This window comes from Amblyraja radiata, chromosome 26 (assembly GCF_010909765.2).
Source record: "Amblyraja radiata isolate CabotCenter1 chromosome 26, sAmbRad1.1.pri, whole genome shotgun sequence".
Classification (NCBI taxonomy): domain Eukaryota; kingdom Metazoa; phylum Chordata; class Chondrichthyes; order Rajiformes; family Rajidae; genus Amblyraja; species Amblyraja radiata.
The window spans coordinates 37,316,550-37,343,932 of NC_045981.1; the positions used below are offsets into that span (position 1 = coordinate 37,316,550).

General features: G+C 44.3%; 1 protein-coding gene across 1 annotated transcript in view; it reads left to right on the top strand.

Moving 5' to 3' along the window:
* Positions 1-1,045: 1,045 nt before the first annotated feature.
* ube2o (ubiquitin conjugating enzyme E2 O) overlaps positions 1,046-27,383 on the top strand; it is a 99,411-nt gene continuing 73,073 nt past the window's right edge. Inside the window, exons 1-3 of the mRNA XM_033044744.1 lie at positions 1,046-1,621; positions 17,595-17,657; positions 26,336-26,446. Of these exons, the coding sequence (XP_032900635.1) occupies positions 1,067-1,621; positions 17,595-17,657; positions 26,336-26,446 (729 nt within the window). The 5' untranslated portion in view covers positions 1,046-1,066. The remainder of the gene's footprint in view (positions 1,622-17,594; positions 17,658-26,335; positions 26,447-27,383) is intronic.

Genomic DNA, 27,383 nt, shown 5'->3' on the forward strand with positions numbered 1-27,383 from the left:
GGCACAGTGTGTGTGTGTTACTCCGGCACAGTGTGTGTGTGTGTTACTCCGGCACTGTGTGTGTGTGTTACTCCGGCACTGTGTGTGTGTGTTACTCCGGCACTGTGTGTGTGTGTTACTCCGGCACTGTGTGTGTGAGTTACTCCGGCACTGTGTGTGTGAGTTACTCCGGCACTGTGTGAGTTACTCCGGCACTGTGTGTGTGCGTTACTCCGGCACTGTGTGTGTGTGTTACTCCGGCACTGTGTGTGTGTGTTACTCCGGCATTGTGTGTGTGAGTTACTCCGGCACTGTGTGAGTTACTCCGGCACAGTGTGTGTGAGTTACTCCGGCACTGTGTGTGTGAGTTACTCCGGCACTGTGTGTGTGTGTTACTCCGGCACTGTGTGAGTTACTCCGGCACAGTGTGTGTGAGTTACTCCGGCACAGTGTGTGTGAGTTACTCCGGCACTGTGTGTGTGTGAGTTACTCCGGCACTGTGTGTGTGTGAGTTACTCCGGCACTGTGTGTGTGTGAGTTACTCCGGCACTGTGTGAGTTACTCCGGCAATGTGTGTGTGTGTGTGTGTTACTCCGGCACTGTGTGAGTTACTCCGGCACTGTGTGAGTTACTCCGGCACTGTGTGAGTTACTCCGGCACTGTGTGAGTTACTCCGGCACAGTGTGTGTGAGTTACTCCGGCACTGTGTGTGTGTGAGTTACTCCGGCACTGTGTGTGTGTGAGTTACTCCGGCACTGTGTGTGTGTGTGAGTTGCTCCGGCACTGTGTGTGTGTGTGAGTTACTCCGGCATTGTGTGTGTGTGAGTTACTCCGGCACCTGCAGGGAGAGGGAGGTATTTTGGTGTGAAGCGCGCACGCGCGACCGCGGCCGGGGGCGGGCCTATAATCAGGCCGAGCTCTCAGACATGACGTCACCACGTCAGCAATGACGACAAAACGTCGGCCATGACGTCCCCTCGGCAGTAAAGTGACCGGTTGTGAAGGACAGTGATTGGTCAACAATGACGCCGCCTGACGTCACTATACGTCTACGTAAGAGCGTAGCTCAGTGATCGGCGCCGTGGCGATGGAGGCGGACACAGAGCCGGGTGCTCCCGCTCACCTGGGCCCGGCACCAGCACCGGTCTCCGCTCTGCCTCCCGCTCAGCCTACCGCTCACCTGGGCCCGCCACCGGTCCCTTCTCTCCTGGCCCCGGCACCTTCTTCCCTGGCCCCGGCACCTTCTTCCCTGGCCCCGGCACCTTCTCCCCTGGCCCCTGCGGCGATGGAGGTGGACGCAAAGCCGGGCGCTCTCGCTTCCCTGGGCCCGTCCACAGCGCCCTCTCTCCCGGGCGCTCCCGCTCCCCCAGAGGCCCCGGTGCCACCATCATCGGCCGCGTCCCCCACGCAGTCCCCGGCCCTGGGCAGCCAGCGCCTCCTGTTTGTGGATGACCTGGTGTCGGGCACCTACAAGGGGGCTCTGCGGCACGGCATCGTGGGCCTGATTCATGGCGAGGTGAGCAGCGGCGAGAGCTCGGACACGGACGAGGAGGGAGGCGGCCGTGAGCGGCCTCTCAAGAAGGGCTACGTGCGGGTGCAGTGGTACCCGGAGGGCGGCAAGCAGGACGTGAAGGAATTGAAGGTGCGTGGTCGCGGGCAGGCAGGCCCGGGGTGAGCTGGCGTCAGATGCTCACCTCGGCGCGGGATGGCCGGGGGAGCGGTCGCAGGTGGGGCCCGGTCGGGCCTGGGCTTTGCGGCGGCCCAGCCCGGGACGTGTTGATGCAGAGGCTGAGGTGCGGACACCTGTCCCCGCAGCGAGCCGTCGTCATCTAACACTGTTCTGAAGCAGGCCGATTAGCTCGTCCAGTTAATGCAGCGGGGAGTTTGCACCGCGACAGACGTCTGCGATGTGAACCGAGTGGGAACAACGTTGCTGAATATGGGTGACAGATACCTCGACGTCTTATGCCTTGAAAGGGTCAGGTGCTTATCAATGGAGCTGTGTTACAGGCGCGGTGCCTTGAGAAGCACCATGTAGGATGTAGGTAATTGGGGGCAAACAAATGCTGGTATTGACAGCGAAAGTCCCCATCTTACTTGTTTAATTGTTTGATTATTGGGTATATCATGAAAAGGATATCTATACATACTAGAATCTACATTGGCCCTTTAGAATATTTTGTTAAATCTTTATATTTCTGAAGGCTTTGGGATGGTGTCATCTTGTCATGTGTGCTAATGCACTGTAGTGTTGGTACAAAAAGGTACGGTTACCTTTGACAACTGCGCTGTAGTGGGGTTTGGCTGTGGTAGAGCTTGCAGTATACCCTCATATGACAAACAAACTGTTTACTGGCATTAAGGTTGTTGCCACTGGCCATCAACATTTGGTGCTGTACGAATGGCATCTTCGACCCTCATTTACATGGAGGTGAATGGAACTTAATGCTAATCATTAATTTGCATCAAGCACTTCGCTGACACTGGCAGCCTCATTTCTGTGTAGTCATTAATAACGTACCTGGCTAACTTTTTAGTTTTGTAAGAATTTGATTGTTTAAGAACAAGAAATTACATGACCAAGCAAGTCCATTTAGCTCATCCTTGTTCTCCATGTTATTTTTCCATTGACAAGTCTCGGCATACACTCCCTTCTGGACATTAGACGAACCGTTGGGTTTTTGTGACCACTGAGAGGCAATGCTGTTTTATTGATTCCAGTTCATTGTCAGATTTCGAAAAAAAAACCTTCCCAATTCTCATTTGTAACACACATTTCACTGTATCTTGTGTTCCAGAAGGAACTGCAGATGCTGGAAGATCGAAGGTACACAAAATTTCTGGAGAAACTCAGCGGGTGCAGCAGCATCTGTGGAGCGAAGGAAATAGGCGACGTTTCGAGCCGAAACCCTTCTTCAGACTGTTTGGGTGTAACAATAGCTGATCTTTCTGGTATTTGTGCATTTTCTCTGCTCCTAATTTGACATCAGCAATTTGACATCAGTCTGAAGAAGGGTTTCGGCCCGAAACGTCGCCTATTTCCTTCGCTCCATAGATGCTGCTGCACCCACTGAGTTTCTCCAGCAATTTTGTGTACTTTCACTGTACCTTAACTGGTACATGTGACAATAAACTGACCTTGAAACCTTGAGTGCTCATCCTGAGATTTAGTCCATGACCTATCTATTTGCCTCTAGGCTTGTATATTGCTGATTAGATTGTTACTTTTGTTTAATTTTTACAAATAGTATTGCACCTTTCACTGAATTAAACTGCAATGCCAGCTGTTTGGGTGTAACAATAGCTGATCTTTCTGGTATTTGTGCATTTTCTCTGCTCCTAATTTGACATCAGCAAAATATTCTGGTGTATAAATGCTTTGGACAAAAATATCAGGGATTCCATATTTGGAGGTATGACATTAATCAAAATATTATGATTAATACGATTTCAATTATCATGGCAATTCTGATTAATGTCATTAACTCCATGAACAAAATTTGGAGAATATGAGGTATAAGAGAATATATATTTGATAGTTCATTTAAAATTGCTGGAGCAGATTGGGAAAGTAGTTAAACCAAGCGTGTAAGATCCTCGGCTACATAATTGGAGGCAGATAATGAAAGGAGAGAGCATCACGGTAAAACATTAAGCCACTAGATCAATGAAAATGTGAGTAACATGCAGATACAAGGAACTGCAGATGCTGGAATCTTGTTTAGAACACAGTGCTGGAATAACTCTGGGTTGGGCAGCATCCCTGGTCACAAATTGCTGGAGCAACTTCAGGTCCTCCAAAGATGTTGCCTGACCCACTGAGTTACACCAGCACTCTGTTCTACACGAGTAACATGTAATGTTCCAAATTTAGGAAAGGTGTAACGGATAGGACGAAGATGCAGATGAGGTTTGGTGAAATGGCTTGGGGGTGATGAACTTAGATAGCGCGTAGACTGGTGAAGCTGACGAGGCTGAGAAACTATCTGCAAAAGTATTTAAAATGAGGAAGCATACAGATTAGATATAAACTGTTATTGATGGATGAATTTAAAAACTAGGTGATGTAAAATGAATGATTCACAAAATAAGAAAATTGAGGATATTTTTTCTCAAAGTTGGGAATATATTTGTCATGTAGTAGGGAGGCAATTCAATTTTGTTCAGAATTGTACAAGCTAAGTCTCGAGGACTGTTTGCAGGTTTTTGTCCTGAGGCTCGATGAATAGTTTGGTTTTGTATAGAATAGTTTGGGGATAGTTTGGTTTTGTATAGAATCAGTTTGAGGTCTAGGCCGAATAGACACTCCATGCTGAAACCATGGTTCTGATTCCTGCATCATTGTCACTCTTCTATTGGTGTTGCTTATTGTTATAGTGAGCACTTGCATTTAACTGTCATTTTGGAAAGTGTTTCTGAAACCCACAACCTCCACTTTTCTTGAACATGTCATCTCAAGCCAATTACATGTCCAGTGTGATTTGCCATCTTGCATTCAGCTGGTCTTTCTCATGCCTCCCGTGCATCTTGGAATTGCTCAAAATATAGCAGTTTTTTTGCTATTCATAAGGTTTTCTGTTATATTCGTTTAGCAAATTTCTCATATCTGATTCGGAACCTTTCTACTTAAACATGGAAGCATACAAAGCATTATCTTCCTCTGATGCCAAGATAAATCATTGTACATATTTTTGCTCAGATATTTATAGAAACATAGAAAATAGGTGCAGGAGTAGGCCATTCGGCCCTTCGAGCCTGCACCGCCATTCAATATGATCATGGCTGATCATCCAACTCAGTATCCTGTACCTGCCTTCTCTCCATACCCCCTGATCCATTTAGCCACAAGGGCCACATCTAACTCCCTCTTAAATATAGCCAATGAACTGGCCTCAACTACCTTCTGTGGCAGAGAATTCCAGAGATTCACCACTCTGTGTGAGAAATGTTTTTCTCATCTCGGTCTTAAAAGACTTCCCCCTTATCCTTAAACTGTGACCCCTTGTTCTGGACTTCCCCAACATCGGGAACAATCTTCCTGCATCTAGCCTGGCCAACCCCTTAATAAATCTGTAAGTTTCTATAAGATCCCCCCTCAATCTTCTAAATTCTAGCGAGTACAAGCCGAGTCTATCCAGTCTTTCTTCATATGAAAGTCCTGCCATCCCAGGAATCAGTCTGGTGAACCTTCTCTGTACTCCCTCTATGGCAAGAATGTCTTTCCTCAGATTAGGAGACCAAAACTGTACACAATACTCCAGGTGTGGTCTCACCACGGCCCTGTACAACTGCAGTAGAACCTCCCTGCTCCTATACTCAAATCCTTTTGCTATGAATGCTAACATACCATTCGCTTTCTTCACTGCCTGCTGCACCTGCATGCCTTCTTTCAATGACTGGTGTACCATGACACCCAGGTCTCGTTGCATCTTCCCTTTTCCTAAACGCCACCATTCAGATAATAGTCTACTTTCCTGTTCTTGCCACCAAAGTGGATAACCTCATATTTATCCACATTATACTGCATCTGCCATGCATTTGTCCACTCACCCAACCTATCCAAGTCAACTTGCAGCCCCCTCGCATCCTCCTCACAGCTAACACTGCCCCCCAGCTTCGTGTCATTCGCAAACTTGGAGATGTTGCATTCAATTCCCTCGTCCAAATCATTAATATATATTGTAAATAGCTGGGGTCCCAGCATTGAGCCTTGCGGTACCCCATTAGTCACTGCCTGCCATTCTGAAAAGGACCCGTTTATAAAATGTATTTAGTTCATTTTTAATGCCAGGTGTTGCATCAGTTCTAGTTTAAATTTGTGTTTATTAATTTTATAATTTTGACTTGCTACTTGCCTGTACCCAGTGCTTTAGTTGTGCTGGTGCTTGGTGTGGAATACAGTAGCAGGGGTTAATACTCTAGTATTGTAAATTATTTGAATTTGGCAAGGGACAGAGCAATAACATTATTCTTTGTTTTGCTGCCCCTTTATCTTAAGTCTGCATTGCAGCATTCTAAATTAAAACTTGGATAAAGTTGATGCCATGACAGTGTGTATGTGATGTGGTGTTTACCCCCCCTCAGATTATAGTTTCTTGAGTAATGTAATTTTTTATTGTAATGTTGACAGCCTTATCTAAAGATTGTGAAATTGACCTCTGTTTTTGCTAGTTCTTGTTTAACCTGGTCCTGATTGCGGTTTAATTACACTCTGAAACACCTTGGTCATTCTGCTATTTGAAAGGCACTAAGTGATGCTAATCTGCCGAAACTGCAAATGTGCAAACAAAATGTTGTGATATACATTCTCTGTTCAATGCCATTTGAAAAGACAGATGTATACAGCAATTCGTTCTTCCCCCGCACAATTAAAGCATGGAATAATCTCCACCCAACTATAGTTACCCAACCAGATGCAACTAAATTTAAAGTAGCTCTTTCTTCCCAATAACCCTTTCTGGCTTAAGCCCTCCCTTCACCACCTCCAGTTTAAATTCCATTTGGAATATTTTAGAGGGCCAAATTTGATCAGCCATACACCATTTTGGAAAATATTCAAGTTCATAAAGTTTTTCAGTTCAACCAACAGTTCGGGCAATAGATGAAACTTCACCCTGGTGATGGTACGATGTTAACATTTTAATTACAATGCTAATCTCATTGGAAGCCTTCGATTGATAGAAGTGATTGTCTTTGCACCTGTTAAGGTTCCAAATGAAAAAATAACAGCTGAAGTTGAGTAGAATTGCAAATAGTGTATGGGGAAATGTCGATAAACTAATGCTTGTTGCATTAATCTCTGAAAGAACTATTGTCTTTAAATGTGACTAACAACATATTTTTAAAAATTCCACTATTTGCTCTTTCAATTATTTGGCCATGAAATAACCTTGTCAGTGTATTGACATTGTGAATGACATTCTGCTGAATTACTGACTGGTTTGAAGAATGTGTACCACCCTTTCACAATGAGTACTTGAAGACCCCCAGTCTATCAAACATTTGCCTTTCCAAACATTTGCCAATAAAAATGCTTTTAAAAATAATATCTTTCACAATTGTTTGGTAAACACATTAAACACTTATTCTCAATGTTATGAATAAGAAATTCTTAATGCCATTTTTAATAATAGATATAAAATATAAAATGAGGGGAATCGGCAGTGTGCTGGTGTTTCTTCTAATGCCGGATATTGTGTTGGAGTATGTTTTAATGTTGTGAGCATGAACCATGGATGCTTAATGTTGATGCAATCTCTTTAGATTCTATCTTCATTCCAGAGAATAGGAACTACGAGGAGAAAACGTCTTAGTTACCCCTCCCCATTGAATTATCTCTGCATTTTCTTATTTGCTAACTTCACATTCTATTTTTATGTCCTAGTTCCTAAATGCAAAACCTTTCAGTGAAATAGTTTTGTGGGTGGGTATAGTGCATGCATGCTGTATTTTGCCCTGCGCCGGTGACCCAGCCCTGCTGCATTGTGAAGTGCTGCTAAGCAGATGTGCTGCTATTGTGCAATGCAGGGCAGGGGGAGGAGCCGCGCTCACGCCAGCTGTCTAGATGCTGCGCTTACAGCTAGCACAAGCAAAGGGCTCTGACCTTTGTGACATTTTGACAAATCATTTGAACATTGAATTGCCAATTATTCCTGGTCTTCTGCTGCAGCAATGCTACATACAAGCATTCTGATGGATTGTGTAATAAGATCATTGATGGAATGTGACTCTCCATTACTAGATGACTAGGTGTAGTGCAAATGACGAATATTAAATACCGAAACGTGTTCCCATGTCTCCTGTGTGATCTTAGTGTTTCAGTGAAAGGGAAGACTATGTATTGGGATAACTGGGTTGTAGGGTTTGCATTAAGGGAGGAGAAAAAAGGAAGTACAGCTTTTTCATCAGTCAAATAACACAAGCAGGCCCTTCAGCCCAACATCCATGCTGAACAATGTAAACTAGTCAGATTTGGCTCATTTCCCTCTAAACCGTTACTAGTACTGATCCAAGTGTTTTAAATATTATTGCACCCTACCTGCCCTGGCAATTCATTCCATGTATAGTGTTGAATCTCCGCCCAGCTCGGCCCGTGGACTTCGGGAGCCGCAGACTCCGGTGGGAGGTGGCTGATTCAGAGGTCCAGGCCACTGAGGATGTTCTTCCGCCCGACGTCGGGGCTCCATCGTTCCCGGCGAGAGGACCTGAACATTGGGCTGCCTGTAGCGGCGACTGCAGGGGCTCGGGAGACCATGACCACGGGTGAACATCGGGGAACATCAGCGAGGAGGTTGACTGGACTTTGGTTCCTTCCCTCACAGTGGGGAACTTTGGTGCCGCTATGGGGATGTTTGTGTTGTGGACTATTGTGTTCAGTGTTTTTGTTTTTTTAATTCGTATGACTGTATGGGGAAATAGCATTTCGTTGTCGCTTACTTGAAGACAATGACAATAAAATGGAATCAAATCAAATCAAAATCAACACCTGCTGAGCGAAAAAGTTGCTGCTTGAGTTACTATTAAATCTTTCCCTTCTCACCTCAAACCTATATCCTTTGATACTTGATTGCCCTATCCTGGGTAAATGCCGGCATTTGCTCTAGCTATTCCCATCATGATTTCATACACCTCATTAAGATCACCCTTAATCCCCTGCACTCAAAGGAATAAAGTTTTAGCTATCCCAATCTCTGCCTGTAGCTCAGGCCTTCCAGTTCTGGTGCATGCTCTCAAATATTTTCTATACTCCTACATATTGTATAACTAACATAATGTCCCCTTCTTATACAGCTGATCAAGATCCTGCTGTAATTTTTGATTACCATCTTGAGTCTATGATACAACCTACTTTAGTATTATCTGCGAACTTGCTAATCACGCCTTGTCCATTCTCGTCTAAATCTCGATATAAACTACAAATGCCAATGGCCCAGCCACATCCATGAGGCATACCACTCGTCACAGGCCTCCAGTCTGAAAAAGCAATCTTCCGCCCACACCCTCTATTTCCTTTCATGAAGCCAATTCTGTATCCTCAATCCCCTCTAGTAACTTGCTTCCCGCAGATGTTAGGGTCACTGGTCTGTAGTTCCCAGGCCAATGTTTGTCTGTTAGTTGCCTTTTTTTCTTTGTTCTTGGTTATTTTGTTGGCAGATAGTTAGACAAATGGCTGAGGTGGAGATGGGTTTGTGTCTGACAAAATAGTTGTGAATTAAGCATTGAGTTTCTGGCTCGCATCTGTCTCCATCTCTGGCATTTGTCCAACAATCTGCCTATCAAAGACCCCCCTTGCCAGTGAATCTAATCTACATATCCAGATAATTTGTATATAATAAATATAAAGGTATCTACTCTGACCCAGGTGTTCATTGACAAGTTTCCAACCACAAACAACTCCTGGCACACTGGCACCTTCTCCCAAGCCAGTTGTGGATTTGGTGTGCTAATCCACCTGCTATCCCATGGCTCTAATCCTTGGGACCAGTCCCCCCCCCCCCCCCCCCCCACCATGCTGGGGGTGTTTAAAATAAGGTGGCAACGGTCTAATGCGAAAGATAGAACATTTAGAAATGTTCTGAAGTGTAATTTTTAACATTGTGAAGGAATCTGGAATGTGCTGTCTGGAGGTGTTGGAATTTGGTACTTGTCACATTGAAGCTTTAGATAAGTACTTGAATTGCCAAGGCACCAAAGGTGTCTTGCCGATTGGTGCTGGGTCCATTGCCATTTTTCATCTCCCAACAATTTGAACTAGAATGTACAACGCATGATTAGTAAGTCTGCAGATAATACAATAGGTGGTACAATGGGGATCTTGATCAGCTGAGCAAGTTGAATAAAGAATGACTAATGGAGTTTAATTTGGGAGGTGTTGCATCTTGACGTCAAACCACGGGAGATCCTTCACAGTGAACAACAGGCACTGGGTCATGCTGGCCTTGACTGATATGTTGCATCCCATTAATGTTGAAGAGATTTGGCTACTCTGGGTAGGATGAGATTCAAAGAGTGTAATGTAATGGTTGGTGTGAATAAATAATGATGAGATATGGGGAAACTGGACGAAATGTTGAATGTACAATAAAAATGCAATGTTGACAAATGTTTGGTTAACTGATTATGGTCAAAAAGTGCTTCTCTGTAGAACAGTAAAATCTAGAAATTTTCTATATAACGGCCATTTCAGTACATGGGGAAAATACCCCTCAGCAGATTAGAACATATGGCTGAACATAGTGTTGTGTAGACTGAAGTATTTAGTGATTTTACAGATTTCCTGAGCTAAATTATGGTTAGTTAATTGGTTAGGTGTTTCTTCTGTGGATTGAAGATTAATGGGAGAAAGTGCAGGTAGGATAAATAAATCCTGCTCCATTTCACTTGTTAGAGTCGTCTGTAACTCAAGTTCAATTTCAAAATAACAGGTAGAAGGGTTGAACTACAGCTGGAAGTGTATTTTGATAAGCCATCTCGTTTGCAGACCAGAACCTAGGAGGTAATCCAGGTGACACAATTTGGCGCCAATAAGGTTTAAATGAGCTGTCACCATTACTGCCATGAGACTCAGTTTAAAGGTAGAGGATGAAGACAAGTCCTTTGGCCTACTGCGCCCATGCTGTCAATCGACCAACTGTTCACATTTGTTCAATTTTATCCCACGGACTTATGCACTCCCAGCATATTGTGTCTACCTTATACTAGGTGTGTAGGAAGGAACTGCAGATCCTGGTTTAAACCAAAGATGGGCACAAAATGCTGGAGTAATTCAGCAGGTCAGACAGCATCTCTGGAAAAAGGAAAAGGTGATGTTTCGGGTTGAGACCCTTATTCAGACTGAGAAATACATACAAAGGGCAATTAACCCGTAAGTCTTTGGGATGTGGGCAGAAGCCGAAGCACCTAAAGGTAACGCGTGGTCGCAAGCAGAACGTGCAAGCTCCACACAGACAGCACCCGAGGTCAGGATTGTATCTGGGTCCCCGGCGCTGAGGTACCGTGCTGCCCATTAAAATATCTGAGTAGAAACACCATTGTTTACTTCCAGGGGGTGACTTCATTAAACTTGTGTAAATGATCTTTAAAATAGGACCAGGGTATCTGACCACTTGTTTAGTACAAGCAACAAAGATCAGATTTCTTCCCTGAAATGTATTGGATATGCTTGGTAGCTGTTTGCATATGAGAACTGGCAGCACTGTTCCTCTCTGCTGCTCTTTCTATTCTTCCTTATCTACTGAGAACTCTAGGTGTTAAGGGGCTGTCCCACTGCGGCGACCTAATTGGCGAGTTTAGAAGAGTTTGCCCTCGACTCATAGAAACATAGTAAATAGGTGCAGGAGTAGGCCATTCGGCCCTTCGAGCCTGCACCGCCATTCGATGTGATCATGGCTGATCATCCAACTCAGTATCCCATCCCTGCCTTCTCTCCATACCCCCTGATCCCTTTAGCCACAAGGGCCACATCTAACTCCCTTTTAAATATAGCCAATGAACTGGCCTCAACTACCTTCTGTGGCAGAGAATTCCACAGATTCACCACTCTCTGTGTAAAAAATGATTTTCTCATCTCGGTCCGAAAAGACTTCCATCTTGTCCTTAAACTGTGACCCCTAGATCTGGATTTCCCCAACATCGGGAATAATCTTCCTGCATCTAGCCTGTCCAACCCCTTAAGAATTTTGTAAGTTTCTATAAGATCCCCCCTCAATCTTCTGAATTCCAGCGTGTACAAGCCGAGTCTATCCAGTCTTTCTTCATATGGAAGTCCTGCCATCCCAGGAATCAGTCTGGTGAACCTTCTCTGTACTCCCTCTATGGCAAGAATGTCTTTCCTCAGATTAGGAGACCAAAACTGTACGCAATACTCCAGGTGTGGTCTCACCAAGACCCTGTACAACTGCAGTAGAACCTCCCTGCTCTTGTACTCAAATCCTTTTGCTATGAATGCTAACATACCATTTGCTTTCTTCACTGCCTGCTGCACCTGCATTCCTACTTTCAATGATTGGTGTACCATGACACCCAGGTCTCGTTGCATCTTCCCTTTTCCTAATCGGCCATCATTCAGACCATACTCGCAGCATGGTCGACACGAGGTCCTAGGAGGTCTTTGTAACTCTCCTTCGTGCTTGAGAGTAGTCTCTGCGTACTCGGGGCCTTAAGTAGGTCGCGGCGTATTTTTCAACATGCTGAAAAATGCCCGCGAGTTTAAAAAAAGGTCGCCATGCAAAAAATCAATATTTTTTTTTACTCGTAGGTTTAGTTGAAGTAGGTCGGCATGTTATTCGTAGGTAATCGAGGGTAGTCGAAGGTAGTCTTCAACATAGTCGAAGGAGGTCGTCTTCACTCTCCACTATTCGGTGTCCAATTTTCCCTAAGCTAGTCGAAGCTAGTCTTCAACATAGTCGAAGGAGGTCTTCAACATGACACTTTTTTAAACTCTCCTAAACTCTTCTAAACTCGCCAATTAGGTCGCCGCAGTGGGACAGCCCCTTTAGAGAGCCGATCTTGCTGGACCAGGATACTGTTTGAATGGAGAAGAGTGAAGGATCTGATCCTTCACACCTAAATGATGATAACCATTGCCCAATCATCAATGAACAATTTGCTTACAATATGATGGTGGAGGTGTCATTTATGTAGCAGTTGAATAGGAATGGGCCTAGAACACTGCTGAGAAGTTTCTGCACTCATGTCTTGGGCCTGAAATAATTGAGTCCAACTAGTGTAACTTTCTTCTTGCTAGGTGGGACTTTGTGGGAAATTCGGATTCAGTTTATTTAATTTCTACCAGAGTTCCATATGTAGTAAAATGCTGGCCTGCAATTTCCTGCATGTTCTTGCATATCTTGATTATATGACTGAGAAGAATTTCCTATCCCTTATGACCGTGTCTGTGTGCACAAGATCTGCTCGCTGACCTTCTACACTCTGCAGTTTAGCAATAGGACCCCTGGCAGTACAGTGTGGAGACCCACCCCTAAACATTTGTTATGCCTATTCCAGCTGCAAAGCCAGAAGGTTGGGTATTCCAGCTGTAAGGTTGTGGTTGATTCAGTTTAGAGGCTCCGTACATTAGAATCGAAGGCTCATAGAAACAATCCAATCAGCCAATGTCCAGGCCAGCCAATGTGCACCCACCTGCATTAAGCCCATTGCCATATACTTGGTCCATAGCCTGTGCTTCAGGGATTCAAATGCTCATCTAGACACTCAAACCGGGGAAAAAGATTCCCCTTGGATCCCCTCTAAATCTCTCCCCGCCCCCCCCCCCAAGCTTAAATCGATTACCTCTAATTTTATCTAGCTCTGATATGAGGAAAGGCTCTCTGCAGTCTACCCTAAATATATCCTTCATAATAACACATCCCAATCACCTAACTCTAACCCTAATGCCCCAGTGAAAACAGATCCAGCACCAACAGTTTCTCTTGACTGAAACACACTATCCCAAGCAACATTCTGAGTCTCCTCCACATCACCTTCAGCACTATCACATCTTTCTTTTTTTTTTTTTTTTTTTTTTTTTTTTTTAGAAGTACGGTAAATTACAATAACATACAACACATATATCTTAATACATTTTTTGTACCGCTTCATTTTTTTTTTTTTTTTAAAGCTTTAAGAAAAAGATAGAAGTAAGGAAAGTAAAGAAGGTGCGCAAGAGTTGTGAAGTGCAGAAGAGTGTTGGGAAAAGAAAGCCCCTTAGAAAAGAAGTTAGAGAAGGAAGTAAAGTAAGAAAGTAGACCCTAGAAAAGAAAGAAAAAGAAAGTAAGAGAAAGTAAGGACAATCGCTCTATTATAACATTAAACTCCGCAGAAAGACTACCAACCAAGTCTGTTTTTGTTGTTTTATCTCCCAATGCCAGGTCCTGATACCATTTATTTATTTATTTATTTTTAAAAAATTACTATTGCACCTCATGCTTGTAATAGGTCCATAAACGTAGACCACGTCTTTTGGAATTGGTTTGCTTTATCTGCTAAGAGGAATCTCATCTCTTCCAGATGTAATGTTTCAAACATATTTGATATCCACATTTTTATTGTTGGTGTGGGCGCATTTTTCCAGAATTTAAGTATGAGCTTTTTTCCCATTATTAGCCCGTAATTGAGTAAATTCTTCTGATACACATTTAATTCAGGGATATCTTCCGATATCCCAGAAATGATCCATTCTGGTTTTGGTACCAGTTTTATTTTAATTAATTTTGAAAAAATATCAAATATTCCATGCCAGAATTTTTGGATTTTTGTACAAAAAATAAAAGAATGCGCTATGGTAGCTTCTTGACACAGACATTTATCACAGATTGGTGAAACATTGGGAAAGATTTTATTTAATTTAGTTTTTGAATAGTATAGTCTATGTAATGTTTTGAATTGGATAAGCGTATGTCGTACATTGATCGAGCATTTATGCACCTGTAGTAAATGTTTATCCCAGCTCTCTTTTGAAATTTTTATAGCTAATTCTTGTTCCCAGTCTCTTCTAATTCCATCTGTTGTGGGTATTTCTATGTTTAAAATGATATTATATAAGTACGATATTAAGTTAGCTGATTCCGCCTTTGTCTTCATTGCTTCATCCAGTAAGTCGGAAGGCATATTATGATAGTCTTTTGTGTATTTTTTCAAATAATCACAAATTTGAAGATATTTAAAATATTGGTTATTTTTCAAATTATATTTCAGTTGTAGTTGTTGAAATGATAGTAATTTTCCCACTTCATACAGATCTTCGAGCGTTTTGATTCCCATTCTTTCCCAATGTATAAATGATTTGTCTATGATTGATGGTTTAAACGATGGGTTATTGGCTATTGGTATTGAGAGAGATAGGTTTCTTAATTTTAGATTCTGTTTTATTTGTTTCCATGTTCTAATTGTGCTATGTATATCAGGAGACACATCTAAGGTGCAGGTAGAGAGTAGATGACTGGCCACCAGGAAGGGGAATGGGTTCAGAAAGTGCAGGAATTACCTGCAGCCATTCCCCTGTAAAAGAAGTCTATCAGTTAGAAAACATCTGAGTGTAGGATGTGGTGAAGTAGAAAGCAACAACAGCCAGACCTGTGACAGGTTGGGCTCTAAGGCATTGCAGGAACAAGTGAAATCAGATAGGTTGCAGTGAAAGGGGACAGGCAGAGAGATTCTGTAGTCCCAAGTACCAGGATGTCTCAGCTCAGCTGCAGAACATTCTCATGGGAGCGTGCGCAACCAGAGGTTGTTGTGCACCTTGGTAGCAATGACAAATAGATCCTGTAGAGTAAACACATGAAGTTAGGAAAAAGGTTAATAAGCAGAACCTCACTAGTAGTATCTCTGGATTGCTTCAGGTACCACCTGCTAGCAAGGTCAGGAATAGACAGAAAGCCAGTTAAAGACATGGATGGGAAGCTGCTGCAGGGGGTAAGGATTCAGGTTCTTGGATCATTGGGGCCGGGGCGACCCATACAAGAGAAACAGGGTGTACCTGCACCAATAAACTGGGAGTATAATTTGAGAGGTCTACAGAGAATGGTTTAACATTGGTTGGCAGGGGATAGGGCCTCAAAGCAGACAGGATGCAGAGAAGAGGTTCAGACCAAATACTGTAGTCAAAGAGTACCCTAAATATATCCTTCATAATAACACATCCCAATCACCTAACTCTAACCCTAATGCCCCAGTGAAAACAGATCCAGCACCAACAGTTTCTCTTGACTGAAACACACTATCCCAAGCAACATTCTGAGTCTCCTCCACATCACCTTCAGCACTATCACATCTTTCCTATTGTGTGGTGACCCTAATGCAGTCCTCTAACTGAGGTATGTTTTACCATTTTAACTACTTCCCCATAAGTCTTGATTGAGGAAGGGTCTTGACATGAGACATCGACTGTCCATTTCTTTCCACAGACGCTGCCTGATGTGCCAAGTTCCTCAAGCACTTTGTAATTTCCTCCAGGATTGGACATGCAGAGTAAATGGTAGGGCCCTGGGGAGTGCTATAGAATAGAGACCGAGGGGTGTGGGTATATATTTCATGGAGGTAGCCACACAGGTGGACAGGGTGGTGAAGATGATGTTTACCACATTTGCCTTTATTAGTCAGAGTATTAAGTATGGGGTTTGGGACGTAATGCACAAGGTGTTGGTAAAGCCACATTTGGAGTACTATACAGTTCTGGTCGCTGTGCTGTAGAAAGGATGCCCTTAAAAGGATGCAAAAAGGATTTACAAGGATGTTATTGGGTCTAGAGGATTTGAGTTGCAGGCGAGGATGGTTTTCCATGGAATGCAAGAGGCTGAGGGGTGATCTTAGAGGCTTATCAAATGCTGAGGAGGCTAGTCTTTTCCCCAGGAAGGAGAATTCAAAACTAGAGCCCCTCGGGGAAAGAGCGAAGGGTAACTTTACCTACAGAGAGAGTGACTGGTATATGGATGACATGGAACAAGCTGTCAGAGGAGGTAGAGGCAGGTACAATGATGATATAGTTTATCCTGTCTGTAGACAGTCTGTGCGTACAGACAGATTCTGCGTTTTGAGTTGTCATTTTGAGTTATCTCGCTGCCAGTATTGAGTAATGTAATAAATACTTCTGTTGTACCTTGAAGATACTCAAGTTTTTGTGCAGACCTAGAAAACGAACACGAAAACCTCATATCCATGTGCTCAACTAAACACCTCTTAAACGCCACAGTTGTATCTGCTTGCACCACCCCTGGGTAGCACATTCCAAGCAAAAACAAACTTTCCATGCATATTTCCTTCTAACTTTTCCCCTGACCTTAAAGTTGTACCCTCTAGACTCTCCAGTCTTTGACATTTCCACCCTGGGGGGGAAATGGTTCTGGCTGAATGTTCTCTGTAGTCTTTCTAGCTGAGTGACATCCTTGTCAAAGGATGATCAAAACTGAACACAGTTCCATCTTCTGTACTCAATACTCTGATGGCCAATGTACCAAAAGTCACCTTTACCACACTTTGCTTGTGACACCACTTTCAGGAAACTGCGTTCCTAGATCCGTCTGCTTGTTCCCTTTCAATAAACTCTCTTGGCTCTGACTAATTTTTGATTGAATGTTTTGTTAACACTTCAATAAAATCCCTGGGAAGCCTTGATCCAAAGGTCACCTATCCATTTCCTCCAGAGATACTGCCTAACTTAACCATATAACAATTACAGCACGGAAACAGGCGATCTCGGCCCTTCTAGTCCATGCCGAACACTTACTTGCATTTTGCATTTTGTATCTATCTTTGGTATAAGCTAACACCTGCAATTCCTTTTTTATTATATTCCCTAATAACAATGTTAGACACGCAACTCTGTAGCACCCTGTTTACCCTCTTATTCCTAGAATGCTGGAGACCTTTTAAAACATTTGGAATATTACATTAAGGTATGCATAATGTATTTTGTTACATTTGCAGTACCTGTAGTCACTTTATCCATATGCTTTATTTTACTGCATTGCTGCAATATTGATTACTGTTGTCGTTGTATTTCATAGATGCTCCATAGTTTTGGCAAGTTTAAATACTTTTGGTCTCTGATTCCTGCAATGCCGTATGGATTGATCTTTACTGGTTTAGTGCAGCAAGTAATTTATAACTTTTCTTTCCAGCTGAAACTAGAAGACCGCTCACTAATGCCTCGTGACTTGGTGCGTCGTATGGGCCCAAATACTGTAAGTTTCTTCATGCAATTCACAATTTTTCTAATCACTTCCGCCTCCCATGTATTTTTCTTGTTTGGATCATTCGGTTTCCCCAATCATTCTTCCCTTCTCTGGTCATCAAGAATTTATGCAAATAGATGGGGATTTTGGTTAGTTACTGCAAAATATGCAGTTCTTTGCATCTGTATTTCAAGGGAGAGTTAGATTTAATTCTTGGGGCTAAAGGAATCAAGGGATATAGGGAAAAAGCAGGAACAGGGTACTGATTTTAGATGATCAGCCATGATCCTATTGAATGGCAGTGCTGGTTCGAAGGCCTGAATGGCCTACCCCATGTACTTATCTTTCTATATTTCTATATTAAGATTGGTTTTCTGCTTTTGAATGTATAGCAGAAATAATATCTGTAGTCAGCTAGCAAACCATATTTTCATATGTTCATATACTGCAGTCGCAAATTGTTCAATTGGAAATCCAAAATAACTTGAATTTGCCATGATCTGTGAATAGTAATTGTATATTTGGCCAATTGAGGGAGAATTCTGGTAATTGGCAGAAGGAAAGTCACCAGCATGTAGTAATAAAACAAAGTGCACAAATCAGTGGGATAGTTGTAGTACTAGGAAAACCAGGAAGGTAGAGAGTGACTTCCCGGACTCCATGATCATTGTTTTGTGGGACTTTAACAAAGCTAACCTCAGCCGTGACCGTCCAAAATACAGACTTCATGTTACCTGCCCCACCACAGGGGAGAGAACACTCGATCACTGTTATACGGCAATCAAGAACGCATATCGCTCTATTCCCCGGGCGGGTCTGGGTCTCTCTAATCATTGTCTAGTTCACCTTATTCCGACCAACAGGCAGAAACTAAAAGCTGCTAAGCCTGTGGTCAGAACAACGAAAAGGTGGACAAGCGAGCATTGAGAACCTACAATCCTGCTTTGACTGCACGGATTGGAATGTGTTCAGGGAAGCAACCACAAGCCTCAATGAATATACGGACACTGTATATGTCAGCTTTTGCGAGGACAGTTGCGTTTCGGACATCGTTCAACAACAACAAGCCCTTGTTCACTGCAGAACTCAGACAGCTCCGACGGTCTAAAGAGGAGGCTTACAGGAGCGGGGATGCAGACCTCTACAGGCAGGCCAAGTACAAGCTGAGAAGAGGAATCCGAGCTGCCAAGGAAAGGTATTCTGAGACGTTGAGGAGCAAGTTCTCAGCTAGTGACTCTTCTTCAGTTTGGAAGGGCTTGCAAGAAATTACCAGCTACAAGAGGAAATCCCCCCGCTCTTTGGACAATCGACAGCTGACCAACGACCCGAATGAGCTTTACTGCAGGTTTGGAAATCAGAAGCGTAACCCTGGTACCCCCCCCCCCCCCCCCCCCCGACCAACACAGCCAGACCCCAGTCTACAAAGAATGAACCCTGCACCCTCTCCTTCCCATTCACCACTTCACACCTACTTAAGGCAAGACTCCAGTATGAAAAGACTGGACCATTTCCCACCCCAACCAACACTTCACACCCACTCACAGCCTGACCTCAGTCTGCAAAGACTGGGCGATTCTACACCTACCCCCCTCCAATCACCACTTCATACCCAATCACCCACACCCTCTGTGCTGCACAACATCACTTATCCAATATCAACAATAAAAATAAAGGAGGTAGAGAGGCTTTTCAGAAGACAAAAAAGCCGGAAATCTCCAGGACCTGACAATGTTTCCCCCTCTTAAGCTCTGTGCCAAACTGCTGGCACCGGTCTTTACAGACATTTTCAACCAGTCCATGCAAACATGTACTGTCCCTGCCTGCTTCAAAGTCTCCAGATAGAGCTCTAGGGGCTAGTTGAGTCAAGGGATATGGGGAGAAGGCAGGCACGGGTTATTGATAGGGGACGATCAGCCATGATCACAATGAATGGTGGTGCTGGCTCGAAGGGTTGAATGGCCTCCTCCTGCATCTATTTTCTATGTTTCCACTATTGTCCCTGTACCCAAAAAGGCAAGGATTACTTGTCTTAATGACTACAGGCCTGTCGCACTGACCTCTGTAGTCATGAAGACACTCGAAAGGCTTGTGCTGGCCAAGCTGAAAAATATCACTGGATCCTATGCAGTTTGCATATCGGGCCAATAGATCTGTGGATGATGCAATCAACCTGGGCCTGCACTTCATCCTACAGCACCTAGACCGCCAGGGAACATGTGTGAGGATTCTGTTTGTTGATTTTAGCTCTGCATTCAACACCATTGTGCCAGAGCTACTACACTCCAAACTTTCCGAGTTGACTGTGCCTGAACCCCTCTGTCGGTGGATCACCAGCTTCCTGACAGACAGGAAGCAGCATGTGAGGCTGGGAAAGCACATCTCGGACCCGCAAACACTCAGCATAGGAGCACCGCAAGGCTGTGTACTCTCTCCTCTCCTACTCTCTCTACACCAACGACTGCACCTCCACAGACACCTCTGTCAAGCTTCTCAAGTTTGCGGACCGCACAACCCTGATTGGATGCACTATTGTAGGATGGGGAGGAATCGGCCTACAGACAGGAAGTGTCACAGCTGGTGTCCTGGTGCCATCGCAACAACCTGGAGCTCAATGCTCTTAAGACAGTGGAATTGATTGTAGACCTTAGGAGAACTGAACCTCCCCTCTCCCCACTCACCATCAACAACACCACAGTCACATCTGTGGAATCTTTTACGTTCCTGGGAACCATCATCTCCAAGGACCTTAAGTGGGGGACTACCATTGACTCCACAGTCAAAAAGGCACAACAGAGGATGTACTTCCTACTGCAGCTGAGCAAGTGCAATCTGCCACAGGCAATGATGGTCCAATTCTACACGGCCATCGTAGAGTCAGTTCTCACCTTCCCCATCATGGTCTGGTTTGGCTCAGCCACCAAGCACGACACCTGGAGGCTGCAGCGAATCATCCGATCAACAGAGAAGGTTATTGGCTGCAACCTTCCCTCCATTGATGAACTGTACACTGCAAGGGCCAGGAAGCGAGCGGATAAGATCATCTCTGACTCACCCTGGCCACAAACTCTTTGAATCGCTTCCCTCTGGAAGGCGACTCCGGACTGTCAAAGCTACCACAGCCAGACATAAAAACAGTTTTTATCCACGAGTAGTTGCTCTACTGAACAGCCAAAAATCTAGCCTCCATTTGGTATTTGGTATTTTGTTGGTTCACATACTTGATCAATTTTATCATTAATGTTTTATTATTATTAATGTTTAGTGTTTTCTGAGTCATTCGTAACTGTCACTGTATGTCATGCTTTTAGATGTGGGCGGAGCAGCAAGGCAAATTCCTTGTATGTGAATACTTGGCCAATAAACCTACTTCCTTACTTAGGATTGTCTTGGAGTAGAAACAAGGAACTGCAACTGCTGGTTTACAAAAAAAACAGTGCTGGAGTAACTTAGTGGGTCATGTAACACCTCTGGAGAACATGGATAGGCGTTTCAGGTCAGAATCATTCTTTAGCCCCTAGTGTGAAAGGCTCAGTGGAATTTTTAAAATTTAAAGGTATTTTACAGTACATCCAGGAAAGCTTTTACATTGTCTTATTCAAAATGCAGTACTGGACCCAATTGTGGGGAATGACCCTGGACAAGCAGTTGATGTCTGTGGCTGAGCATTGGGGTATAATGACCACAACTCTACCCTTGAAATGGAAATGGATTTGAGTGATCCAGCCATTGAAGTGACAAATTGGGAAACTGGTAGTAATATAAGGCAGGATTTGGCAAAAGTAGACTGGGGCAGTTACCTGTGAGTAAAAGGCTTAGTGCTAGAGTAACTCAGTGGGCAGGTGGCCTTTCTGGTCAGCACCGATCCACGTTCTCCAGCGATGCTGTCTGACTTGATTTACTCCAGCATTTTGTCTATTTTTGTAAACAGCATCTGCAATTCCTTGTTTCTCTAAAAAGAGCATAGTGCTGGAGTAATTCAGCAGGTCAGGCAGTATTTCTGGAGAACATGGGTAGGCAATGTTTTGCGTCAGGATCCTTCAGACTTGTTTCTCTACTTGTGCGTAAACCTACATTCAAGTGGGAATCTTTTATATTTAAAAAAAAAAAAAAAAAAAAAAAATTAATTAAAAAAAAACAAGTTTAGGGCCAACATATTCCATGAGGTCATAAGGAATAGGAGTAGAATTAGGCCATTCGGCCCATCAAGTCTACGCCGCCATTCAATCATGGCTGATCTATCTCCCCTCTAACCACATTCTCCTGCCTTCTCCCCATAATCTCTGACACCTGATGGACTCAAAGCTGGAGTAACTCAGTGAGACAGGCAGCATCTCTGGAGAGAAGGAATGGGTGATTGTACAGTTCGAGACCCTTCTTTGGACGACCTCTGACACCTGTACTAATCACAAATCTATCTCTGCCTTAAAAATATCCACTGATTTGGCCTCCATAGCCTTCTATGGCAAAGAATTCCACAGATTCACCACCCTCTGACTAAAGACATTTCTTCTTATCTCCTTCCTAAAAGAATGTTGTTTAATTATGAGGCTGACCTCTAGTCCTAGACTCTCCCACTAGTGGAATCATCCTCTCCATATCCATTCCTTCCAAACCTTTCACTATTCTGTATGTTTCAATGAGGTCCCCTCTCATTCTACTAATCTCCAGTGAGTACAGGCCCAGTGCTAACAAATGCTCATCATAGGTTAACCCACTCATTCCTGGGATCATTCTTGTAAACCTCCTCTGGACCCTCTCCAGAGCCAGCACACCCTTCCTCAGATAAGGTGCCCAGAATTACTCACAATATTCCAAATGTGGCCTGACCAGCGCCTTATAGAGCCTCAACATTACATCCATAAGTTTAACAACCCGTGAAATAAATGCTAGCATTGAGTTTGCTTTCTTTACTACTGATTCGACTAAAACCCCTGTCTCACAGTGCGAGTTGACACACGAGGTACCCAGAGTTAAAACTCGTGGTAATAACGTACGATTAACGTAGCTGTAATGTCGGAACTCGTGGACGCAACTTAGAGACTTGTGGCGCCAACGGCAGGTACTCGTGAAACTTGTCAACTCTTGAGGGGGAGACAGATGGCGGTGTCTTCATTCACTTGCGGCAGGTGCCTGTCACTGAAACAGGCAGGTGAGATTTCACATCCACCGTGTGTGTGTGTGTCTCTCTCCCTCTCTCCCTCTCTCCCTCTCACACATGCTGAGAGACACTGCCTCTGTGAGTGTACGTCTCTTTCTCCCCCTCTCCCACACAGTAAGACCGAGGTACTGTGCTCAGTCCATCTGTGTCTCCCACATACACAGTAAAACTGCTTTGTGTGCGTATATACACGTTTCCCCCCATTTCTCTCTTCTCCCCACCCCCCACCTCTCTCTTTCTCCCCCCACACACAATAAGTCCGATGTATTATGCTTAGTCTCTCTTCCCTCCCACACACACAGTTAGACCTAGGTCCTGTGCACTCTTTCTCTTCCCCCAGTCACCCCGAAGTACATCACACTGCCTCTGTGCCTCTCTCTCTCTGTCTCTCTCCCCCCTCTCTCCTTCCTACACAGTCAGAGGTCCACAGTGTCTCTGTGTCTCTCTCTCCCCCCCCCCCCCCCCACCACACACACACACACACACACACACACACACACACACTGCCCGTTGTGTGTGTGTATCTGCCTCTGTCTCTCTCTCTCCCACACACACAGTTAAAGGTACTCCACGCTGTGTGCGCGTGTGTCTGTCACAGACAGACACAGACAGACACAGACAGACAGACACAGACAGTCAGTCAGTTAGGGGAACTCCACACTGTGTGTGTGTGTGTGTGTGCGCGCCTCTGTCTTTCCCTATCACAGTCAGAGTGACGTACTCCCCTTGCAGTCTCTCTGCAGGCACTCCACAGCCAGGGTGCATCTGCCACCCTCAGGCTGCCCAGGCAGTCATACACTACTCCGGTGGCGGGTTCCATGCACAGCTGTTTAACCTGAACCCCCCCCCCCCCCCCCAGTTGATTGTCGCTCCCTTCAGTTTCCCAGAGGGTTGGGACGGGACTGGAGTTGGGAGGGAAAGGTGGCGTGGGTGCGGATGTGGACGGGTGGCTTGGTTGGCGGCGGCCGACGGTGTGCCAGAGCCGGCGTGCCCGCTGACTCCCACCCCCCCCCCCCCCCCCCCCCCCCCGGTCCAGGGGCTCCCTCCCAGAGCACTGGCACTGACCTGCTGGCATCGCCGACGTGAAGACAGTGCAAAGCCCCCGCGCCCGGTGCAATGGGCGGGGAGCTGGAGAGGGGAGAGAAGGGGTCACACACATGGCCGGGAAGCAGAGGGGTGTGGGTGGGGGTGGCGACAGACAGGGCCAACAATGAGATGGAGAAAGACAGAAACACTGACGTGCAAAGGAGACCTACAATAGTGCATGATCTCTCTCGCGTTATGGCAGGTGATTGTCGCCTGCCCGCTGTTTCTGACGCTAAAGCCTTGGGATCGTTGTCCTTCGTGTTGGCGTGGAGGGGGAGGGGGGTATTGTGCTGTTTGATCGCCCCCTGCTATCCCAGGGACAGGGAGACACAGCGGCTTTTGAGACTGGTGGGCAATCACTGCCAAAGTGTCTGCCCACACAGTCAGTACACCTTTCCTACACTTGTCTCCCGCACTAAGATCATCCCGCAGAGAATGATCCCAGCCTAGCCCAAGAACCATGTCACCCCAGACAGATTAATTACGCCCGCGCATCCCCTCCCCCCCCCCCCCCCCAACCTCTCTCCACCTCAACTCGCGCCTGGGCACCAAAGCAGCTCCTGCAACAATCTGATGTGCACATCCGTCCATATTCAAAGATTTCATCTCCCGTCTCCCCGCAGTGTGTAGACATGGCAGTAAATACAATTAAAATATATCAAACCTGTGTGTTTCAAACAAATCTTAAGTATAACTGCTCTGGCACTGGACGGTGTGCTTTTTCCCTTTGTAGGTCACATCAATAGATGCAGCCGCGCTGAATTCTATCTTTAAATCAAAGCCGCAGGATGGTGATGTCTTCTTAACACTGTTGCTTATTAAAACATAACACTGTTGCTTATTAAAACAGACCTTCATTCAGGATTGGCTCAAGAGTAACTCGGGAGACGAACTTGGAATATCGCAGAAATGACAAGTAAACGACAAACTTGTCATACCCGTGGGAACTCGGTTAAACTCTTGATCATACACTTGGGATCTCGTACACAACCACGAGTCTTTCACTCGGGGTACCTCGTGGTTCAGCTTGCACCGTGAGACAGGGCTTTTACAGATTAACTTTTTGGGAATTCTGCACCAGCACTCCCAAGTCTCTTTGCACCTCCAATTTCTGAATTCTCACCCCATTTAGAAAATAGTCTATGCCTTTATTCCTACTACCAAAATGCATGACTCAACACTTTGCTACATTATATTCCATCTGCCACCTTTCTGCCCACTCTCCCAACCTGTCCAAGTCCTTCTTCAGAGTCCCTGCTTTCTTTACACTACCTGCCATTCCACCTATTTTCATATCTTCTGCAAACTTTGCCACAAAGCCTTCAATCCCCTCGTCCAAATCATTAAAATACAACTTGATGATTAGCGGCCCCAGCACCGACCCTTGCGGAACTCCGCTAGTCTGGCAGCCAACCAGAAAAAGCCCCCATTATTGCCACTATGTCTTCTGTCATCCAGCCAACCAGCTATCTGCCCTTCGATACCGTGGGCTCTCATCTTCTTAAGCAGCCTAACGTGTGGCACCTTATCCAAGGGTTTCTGAAAATTTAAGTAAACAACATCTGCTGACTCTCCTTTGTCCTGTTATTTACTTCAACGAATTCCAGCAAATTTATCATGCAAGACATCCCTTCCCAAAGCTATGCTGACTTCAGCCTATTTTATCTTGAACTTCTAAGTACTCCGTAACCTCATCCTTTATAATGAACTCTAAGGACATGTACAGTAAATGGTAGACACAAAATGCTGGAGTAACTCAGCGGGTCAGGCAGCATCTGCAGTTCTTTCCTACAGTAAATGGTAGGTTGATAAAAAATGTTGACCTAGGAATACATGTACATAGTTCTCTGAAAGTAGCAACAGGGATAGATAAGGTGAAGAAAACATACAGTATCTTTATAAGCCAGCGCTCTAAATAGAAAATTTGGGATGTTATATTCCAAGTTTACAGAACACTTGCATGCAATTCAGGGTGGTTGTGATTGTGCTGGGGACAGCAGAGAAGATTTGGCAAAATGCTGCCCTGATTGAAGTACTTTATGTACAGGGTCAGATTGGATAGGTTGGCCCTGACAGGCTGTTTCCCATGAATAATTCCTAAACCTGAACCAGCTTTTTATGGCCCTTTCATTTGATGAGCTTTAGTTTTTGTAATAGCTTATTTAGGGGCGTTTTAACAAACCTCTTGGATTTTCAGAAGTATCACCAGTTACATGATCCTAAAAGAGCCTCGGATAATTTGTTTAAAGTATTCTGATTAGGTAAGTGCAATTTGCCTTTAACAAATCTGTACAGACTGTTTATTCATCTATAACAGTTAAATGACCATTAATCTTGTCCTTGTTTGTTGTTCCTGGAAGGTGTTTCACCATCGAGCTAAATCTGTCTAGTTATTCTTTGAGCAAATATGATTTTTTATGATTTCATTCGTGCTTTATTGTAGGATAATCAGTGTGGAACAGTGATTGATGTGAATATGGAATGTACATTGAAGATTCTGGGAACAAATTACATTCTCCACCCTGTCAACAGCAGAGATTTGCAGCATATTTGGGTATGTTTGTGAAGCTATGAAATTACTCTTGCCACAATAATGCTAACCTATTTATTATATTTTTAGAAATGAAGTTATTTCCTCCCATGGTAGACAAAAATGCTGGAGAAACTCAGCGGGTGAGGCAGCATCTATGGAGCGAAGGAATAGGTGAAGTTTCAGGTCGAATAAGGGTCTCGACCCGAAACGTCACCTATTCCTTCGACCATAGATGCTGCCTCGCCCACTGAGTTTCTCCAGCATTTTTGTCTACCTTCGATTTTTCCAGCATCTGCAGTTCTTTCTTAATCATTTCCTCCCATGTGCTTTTGAAGCTTTCTTGGATTATTGATGTTTCTGATGTGTCATAACAGCCTTTCATTATATCTGATAAGTCCTTGTGAGGCGGAATGTTAAATTGGTCTATTGCTGTTTTACGGGCAATTAGAATTTATATATGCAAAAGCAGGCCACTTGGTCAGATTATTGGAATCAATTCTGAGAGATGATATGTATTTTTATTGAAAAAGCGTAGATTAATTGGGGGTGGTTAATATAGATTTGTTAATGGAATTTTGTTTCTAAATAACTTGATTGAAGTATCAGTCACTTTTTTGAAATGTTTTTATTTGATTAAAATTGCTTAACTCTTTGTAGTCTATTTCCAAATTAAGGTAAATGTCACTTTTCTCTGGAATCTGGCAGTTTTTGGCTTCAGAACTGGTTTAGGTGGACCACTGGAGGTTACAACCAGCTGGAGGCAGGCACTTTTGTATAAAGTTATCAGAGTACAAAAAATATTTGCTGACGTTTAGCTGTTGCATTTATTTGTACAGGTGCACAACCTTTTATCCGAAAGCCTTGGGACCAGACACATTTCGGATATCGGACATTTTCGGGTTTCGGAATGGAAGATTTTTAGCGTAGATTAGGTAGGTAGCGCTGGCCGCTTGGAAAG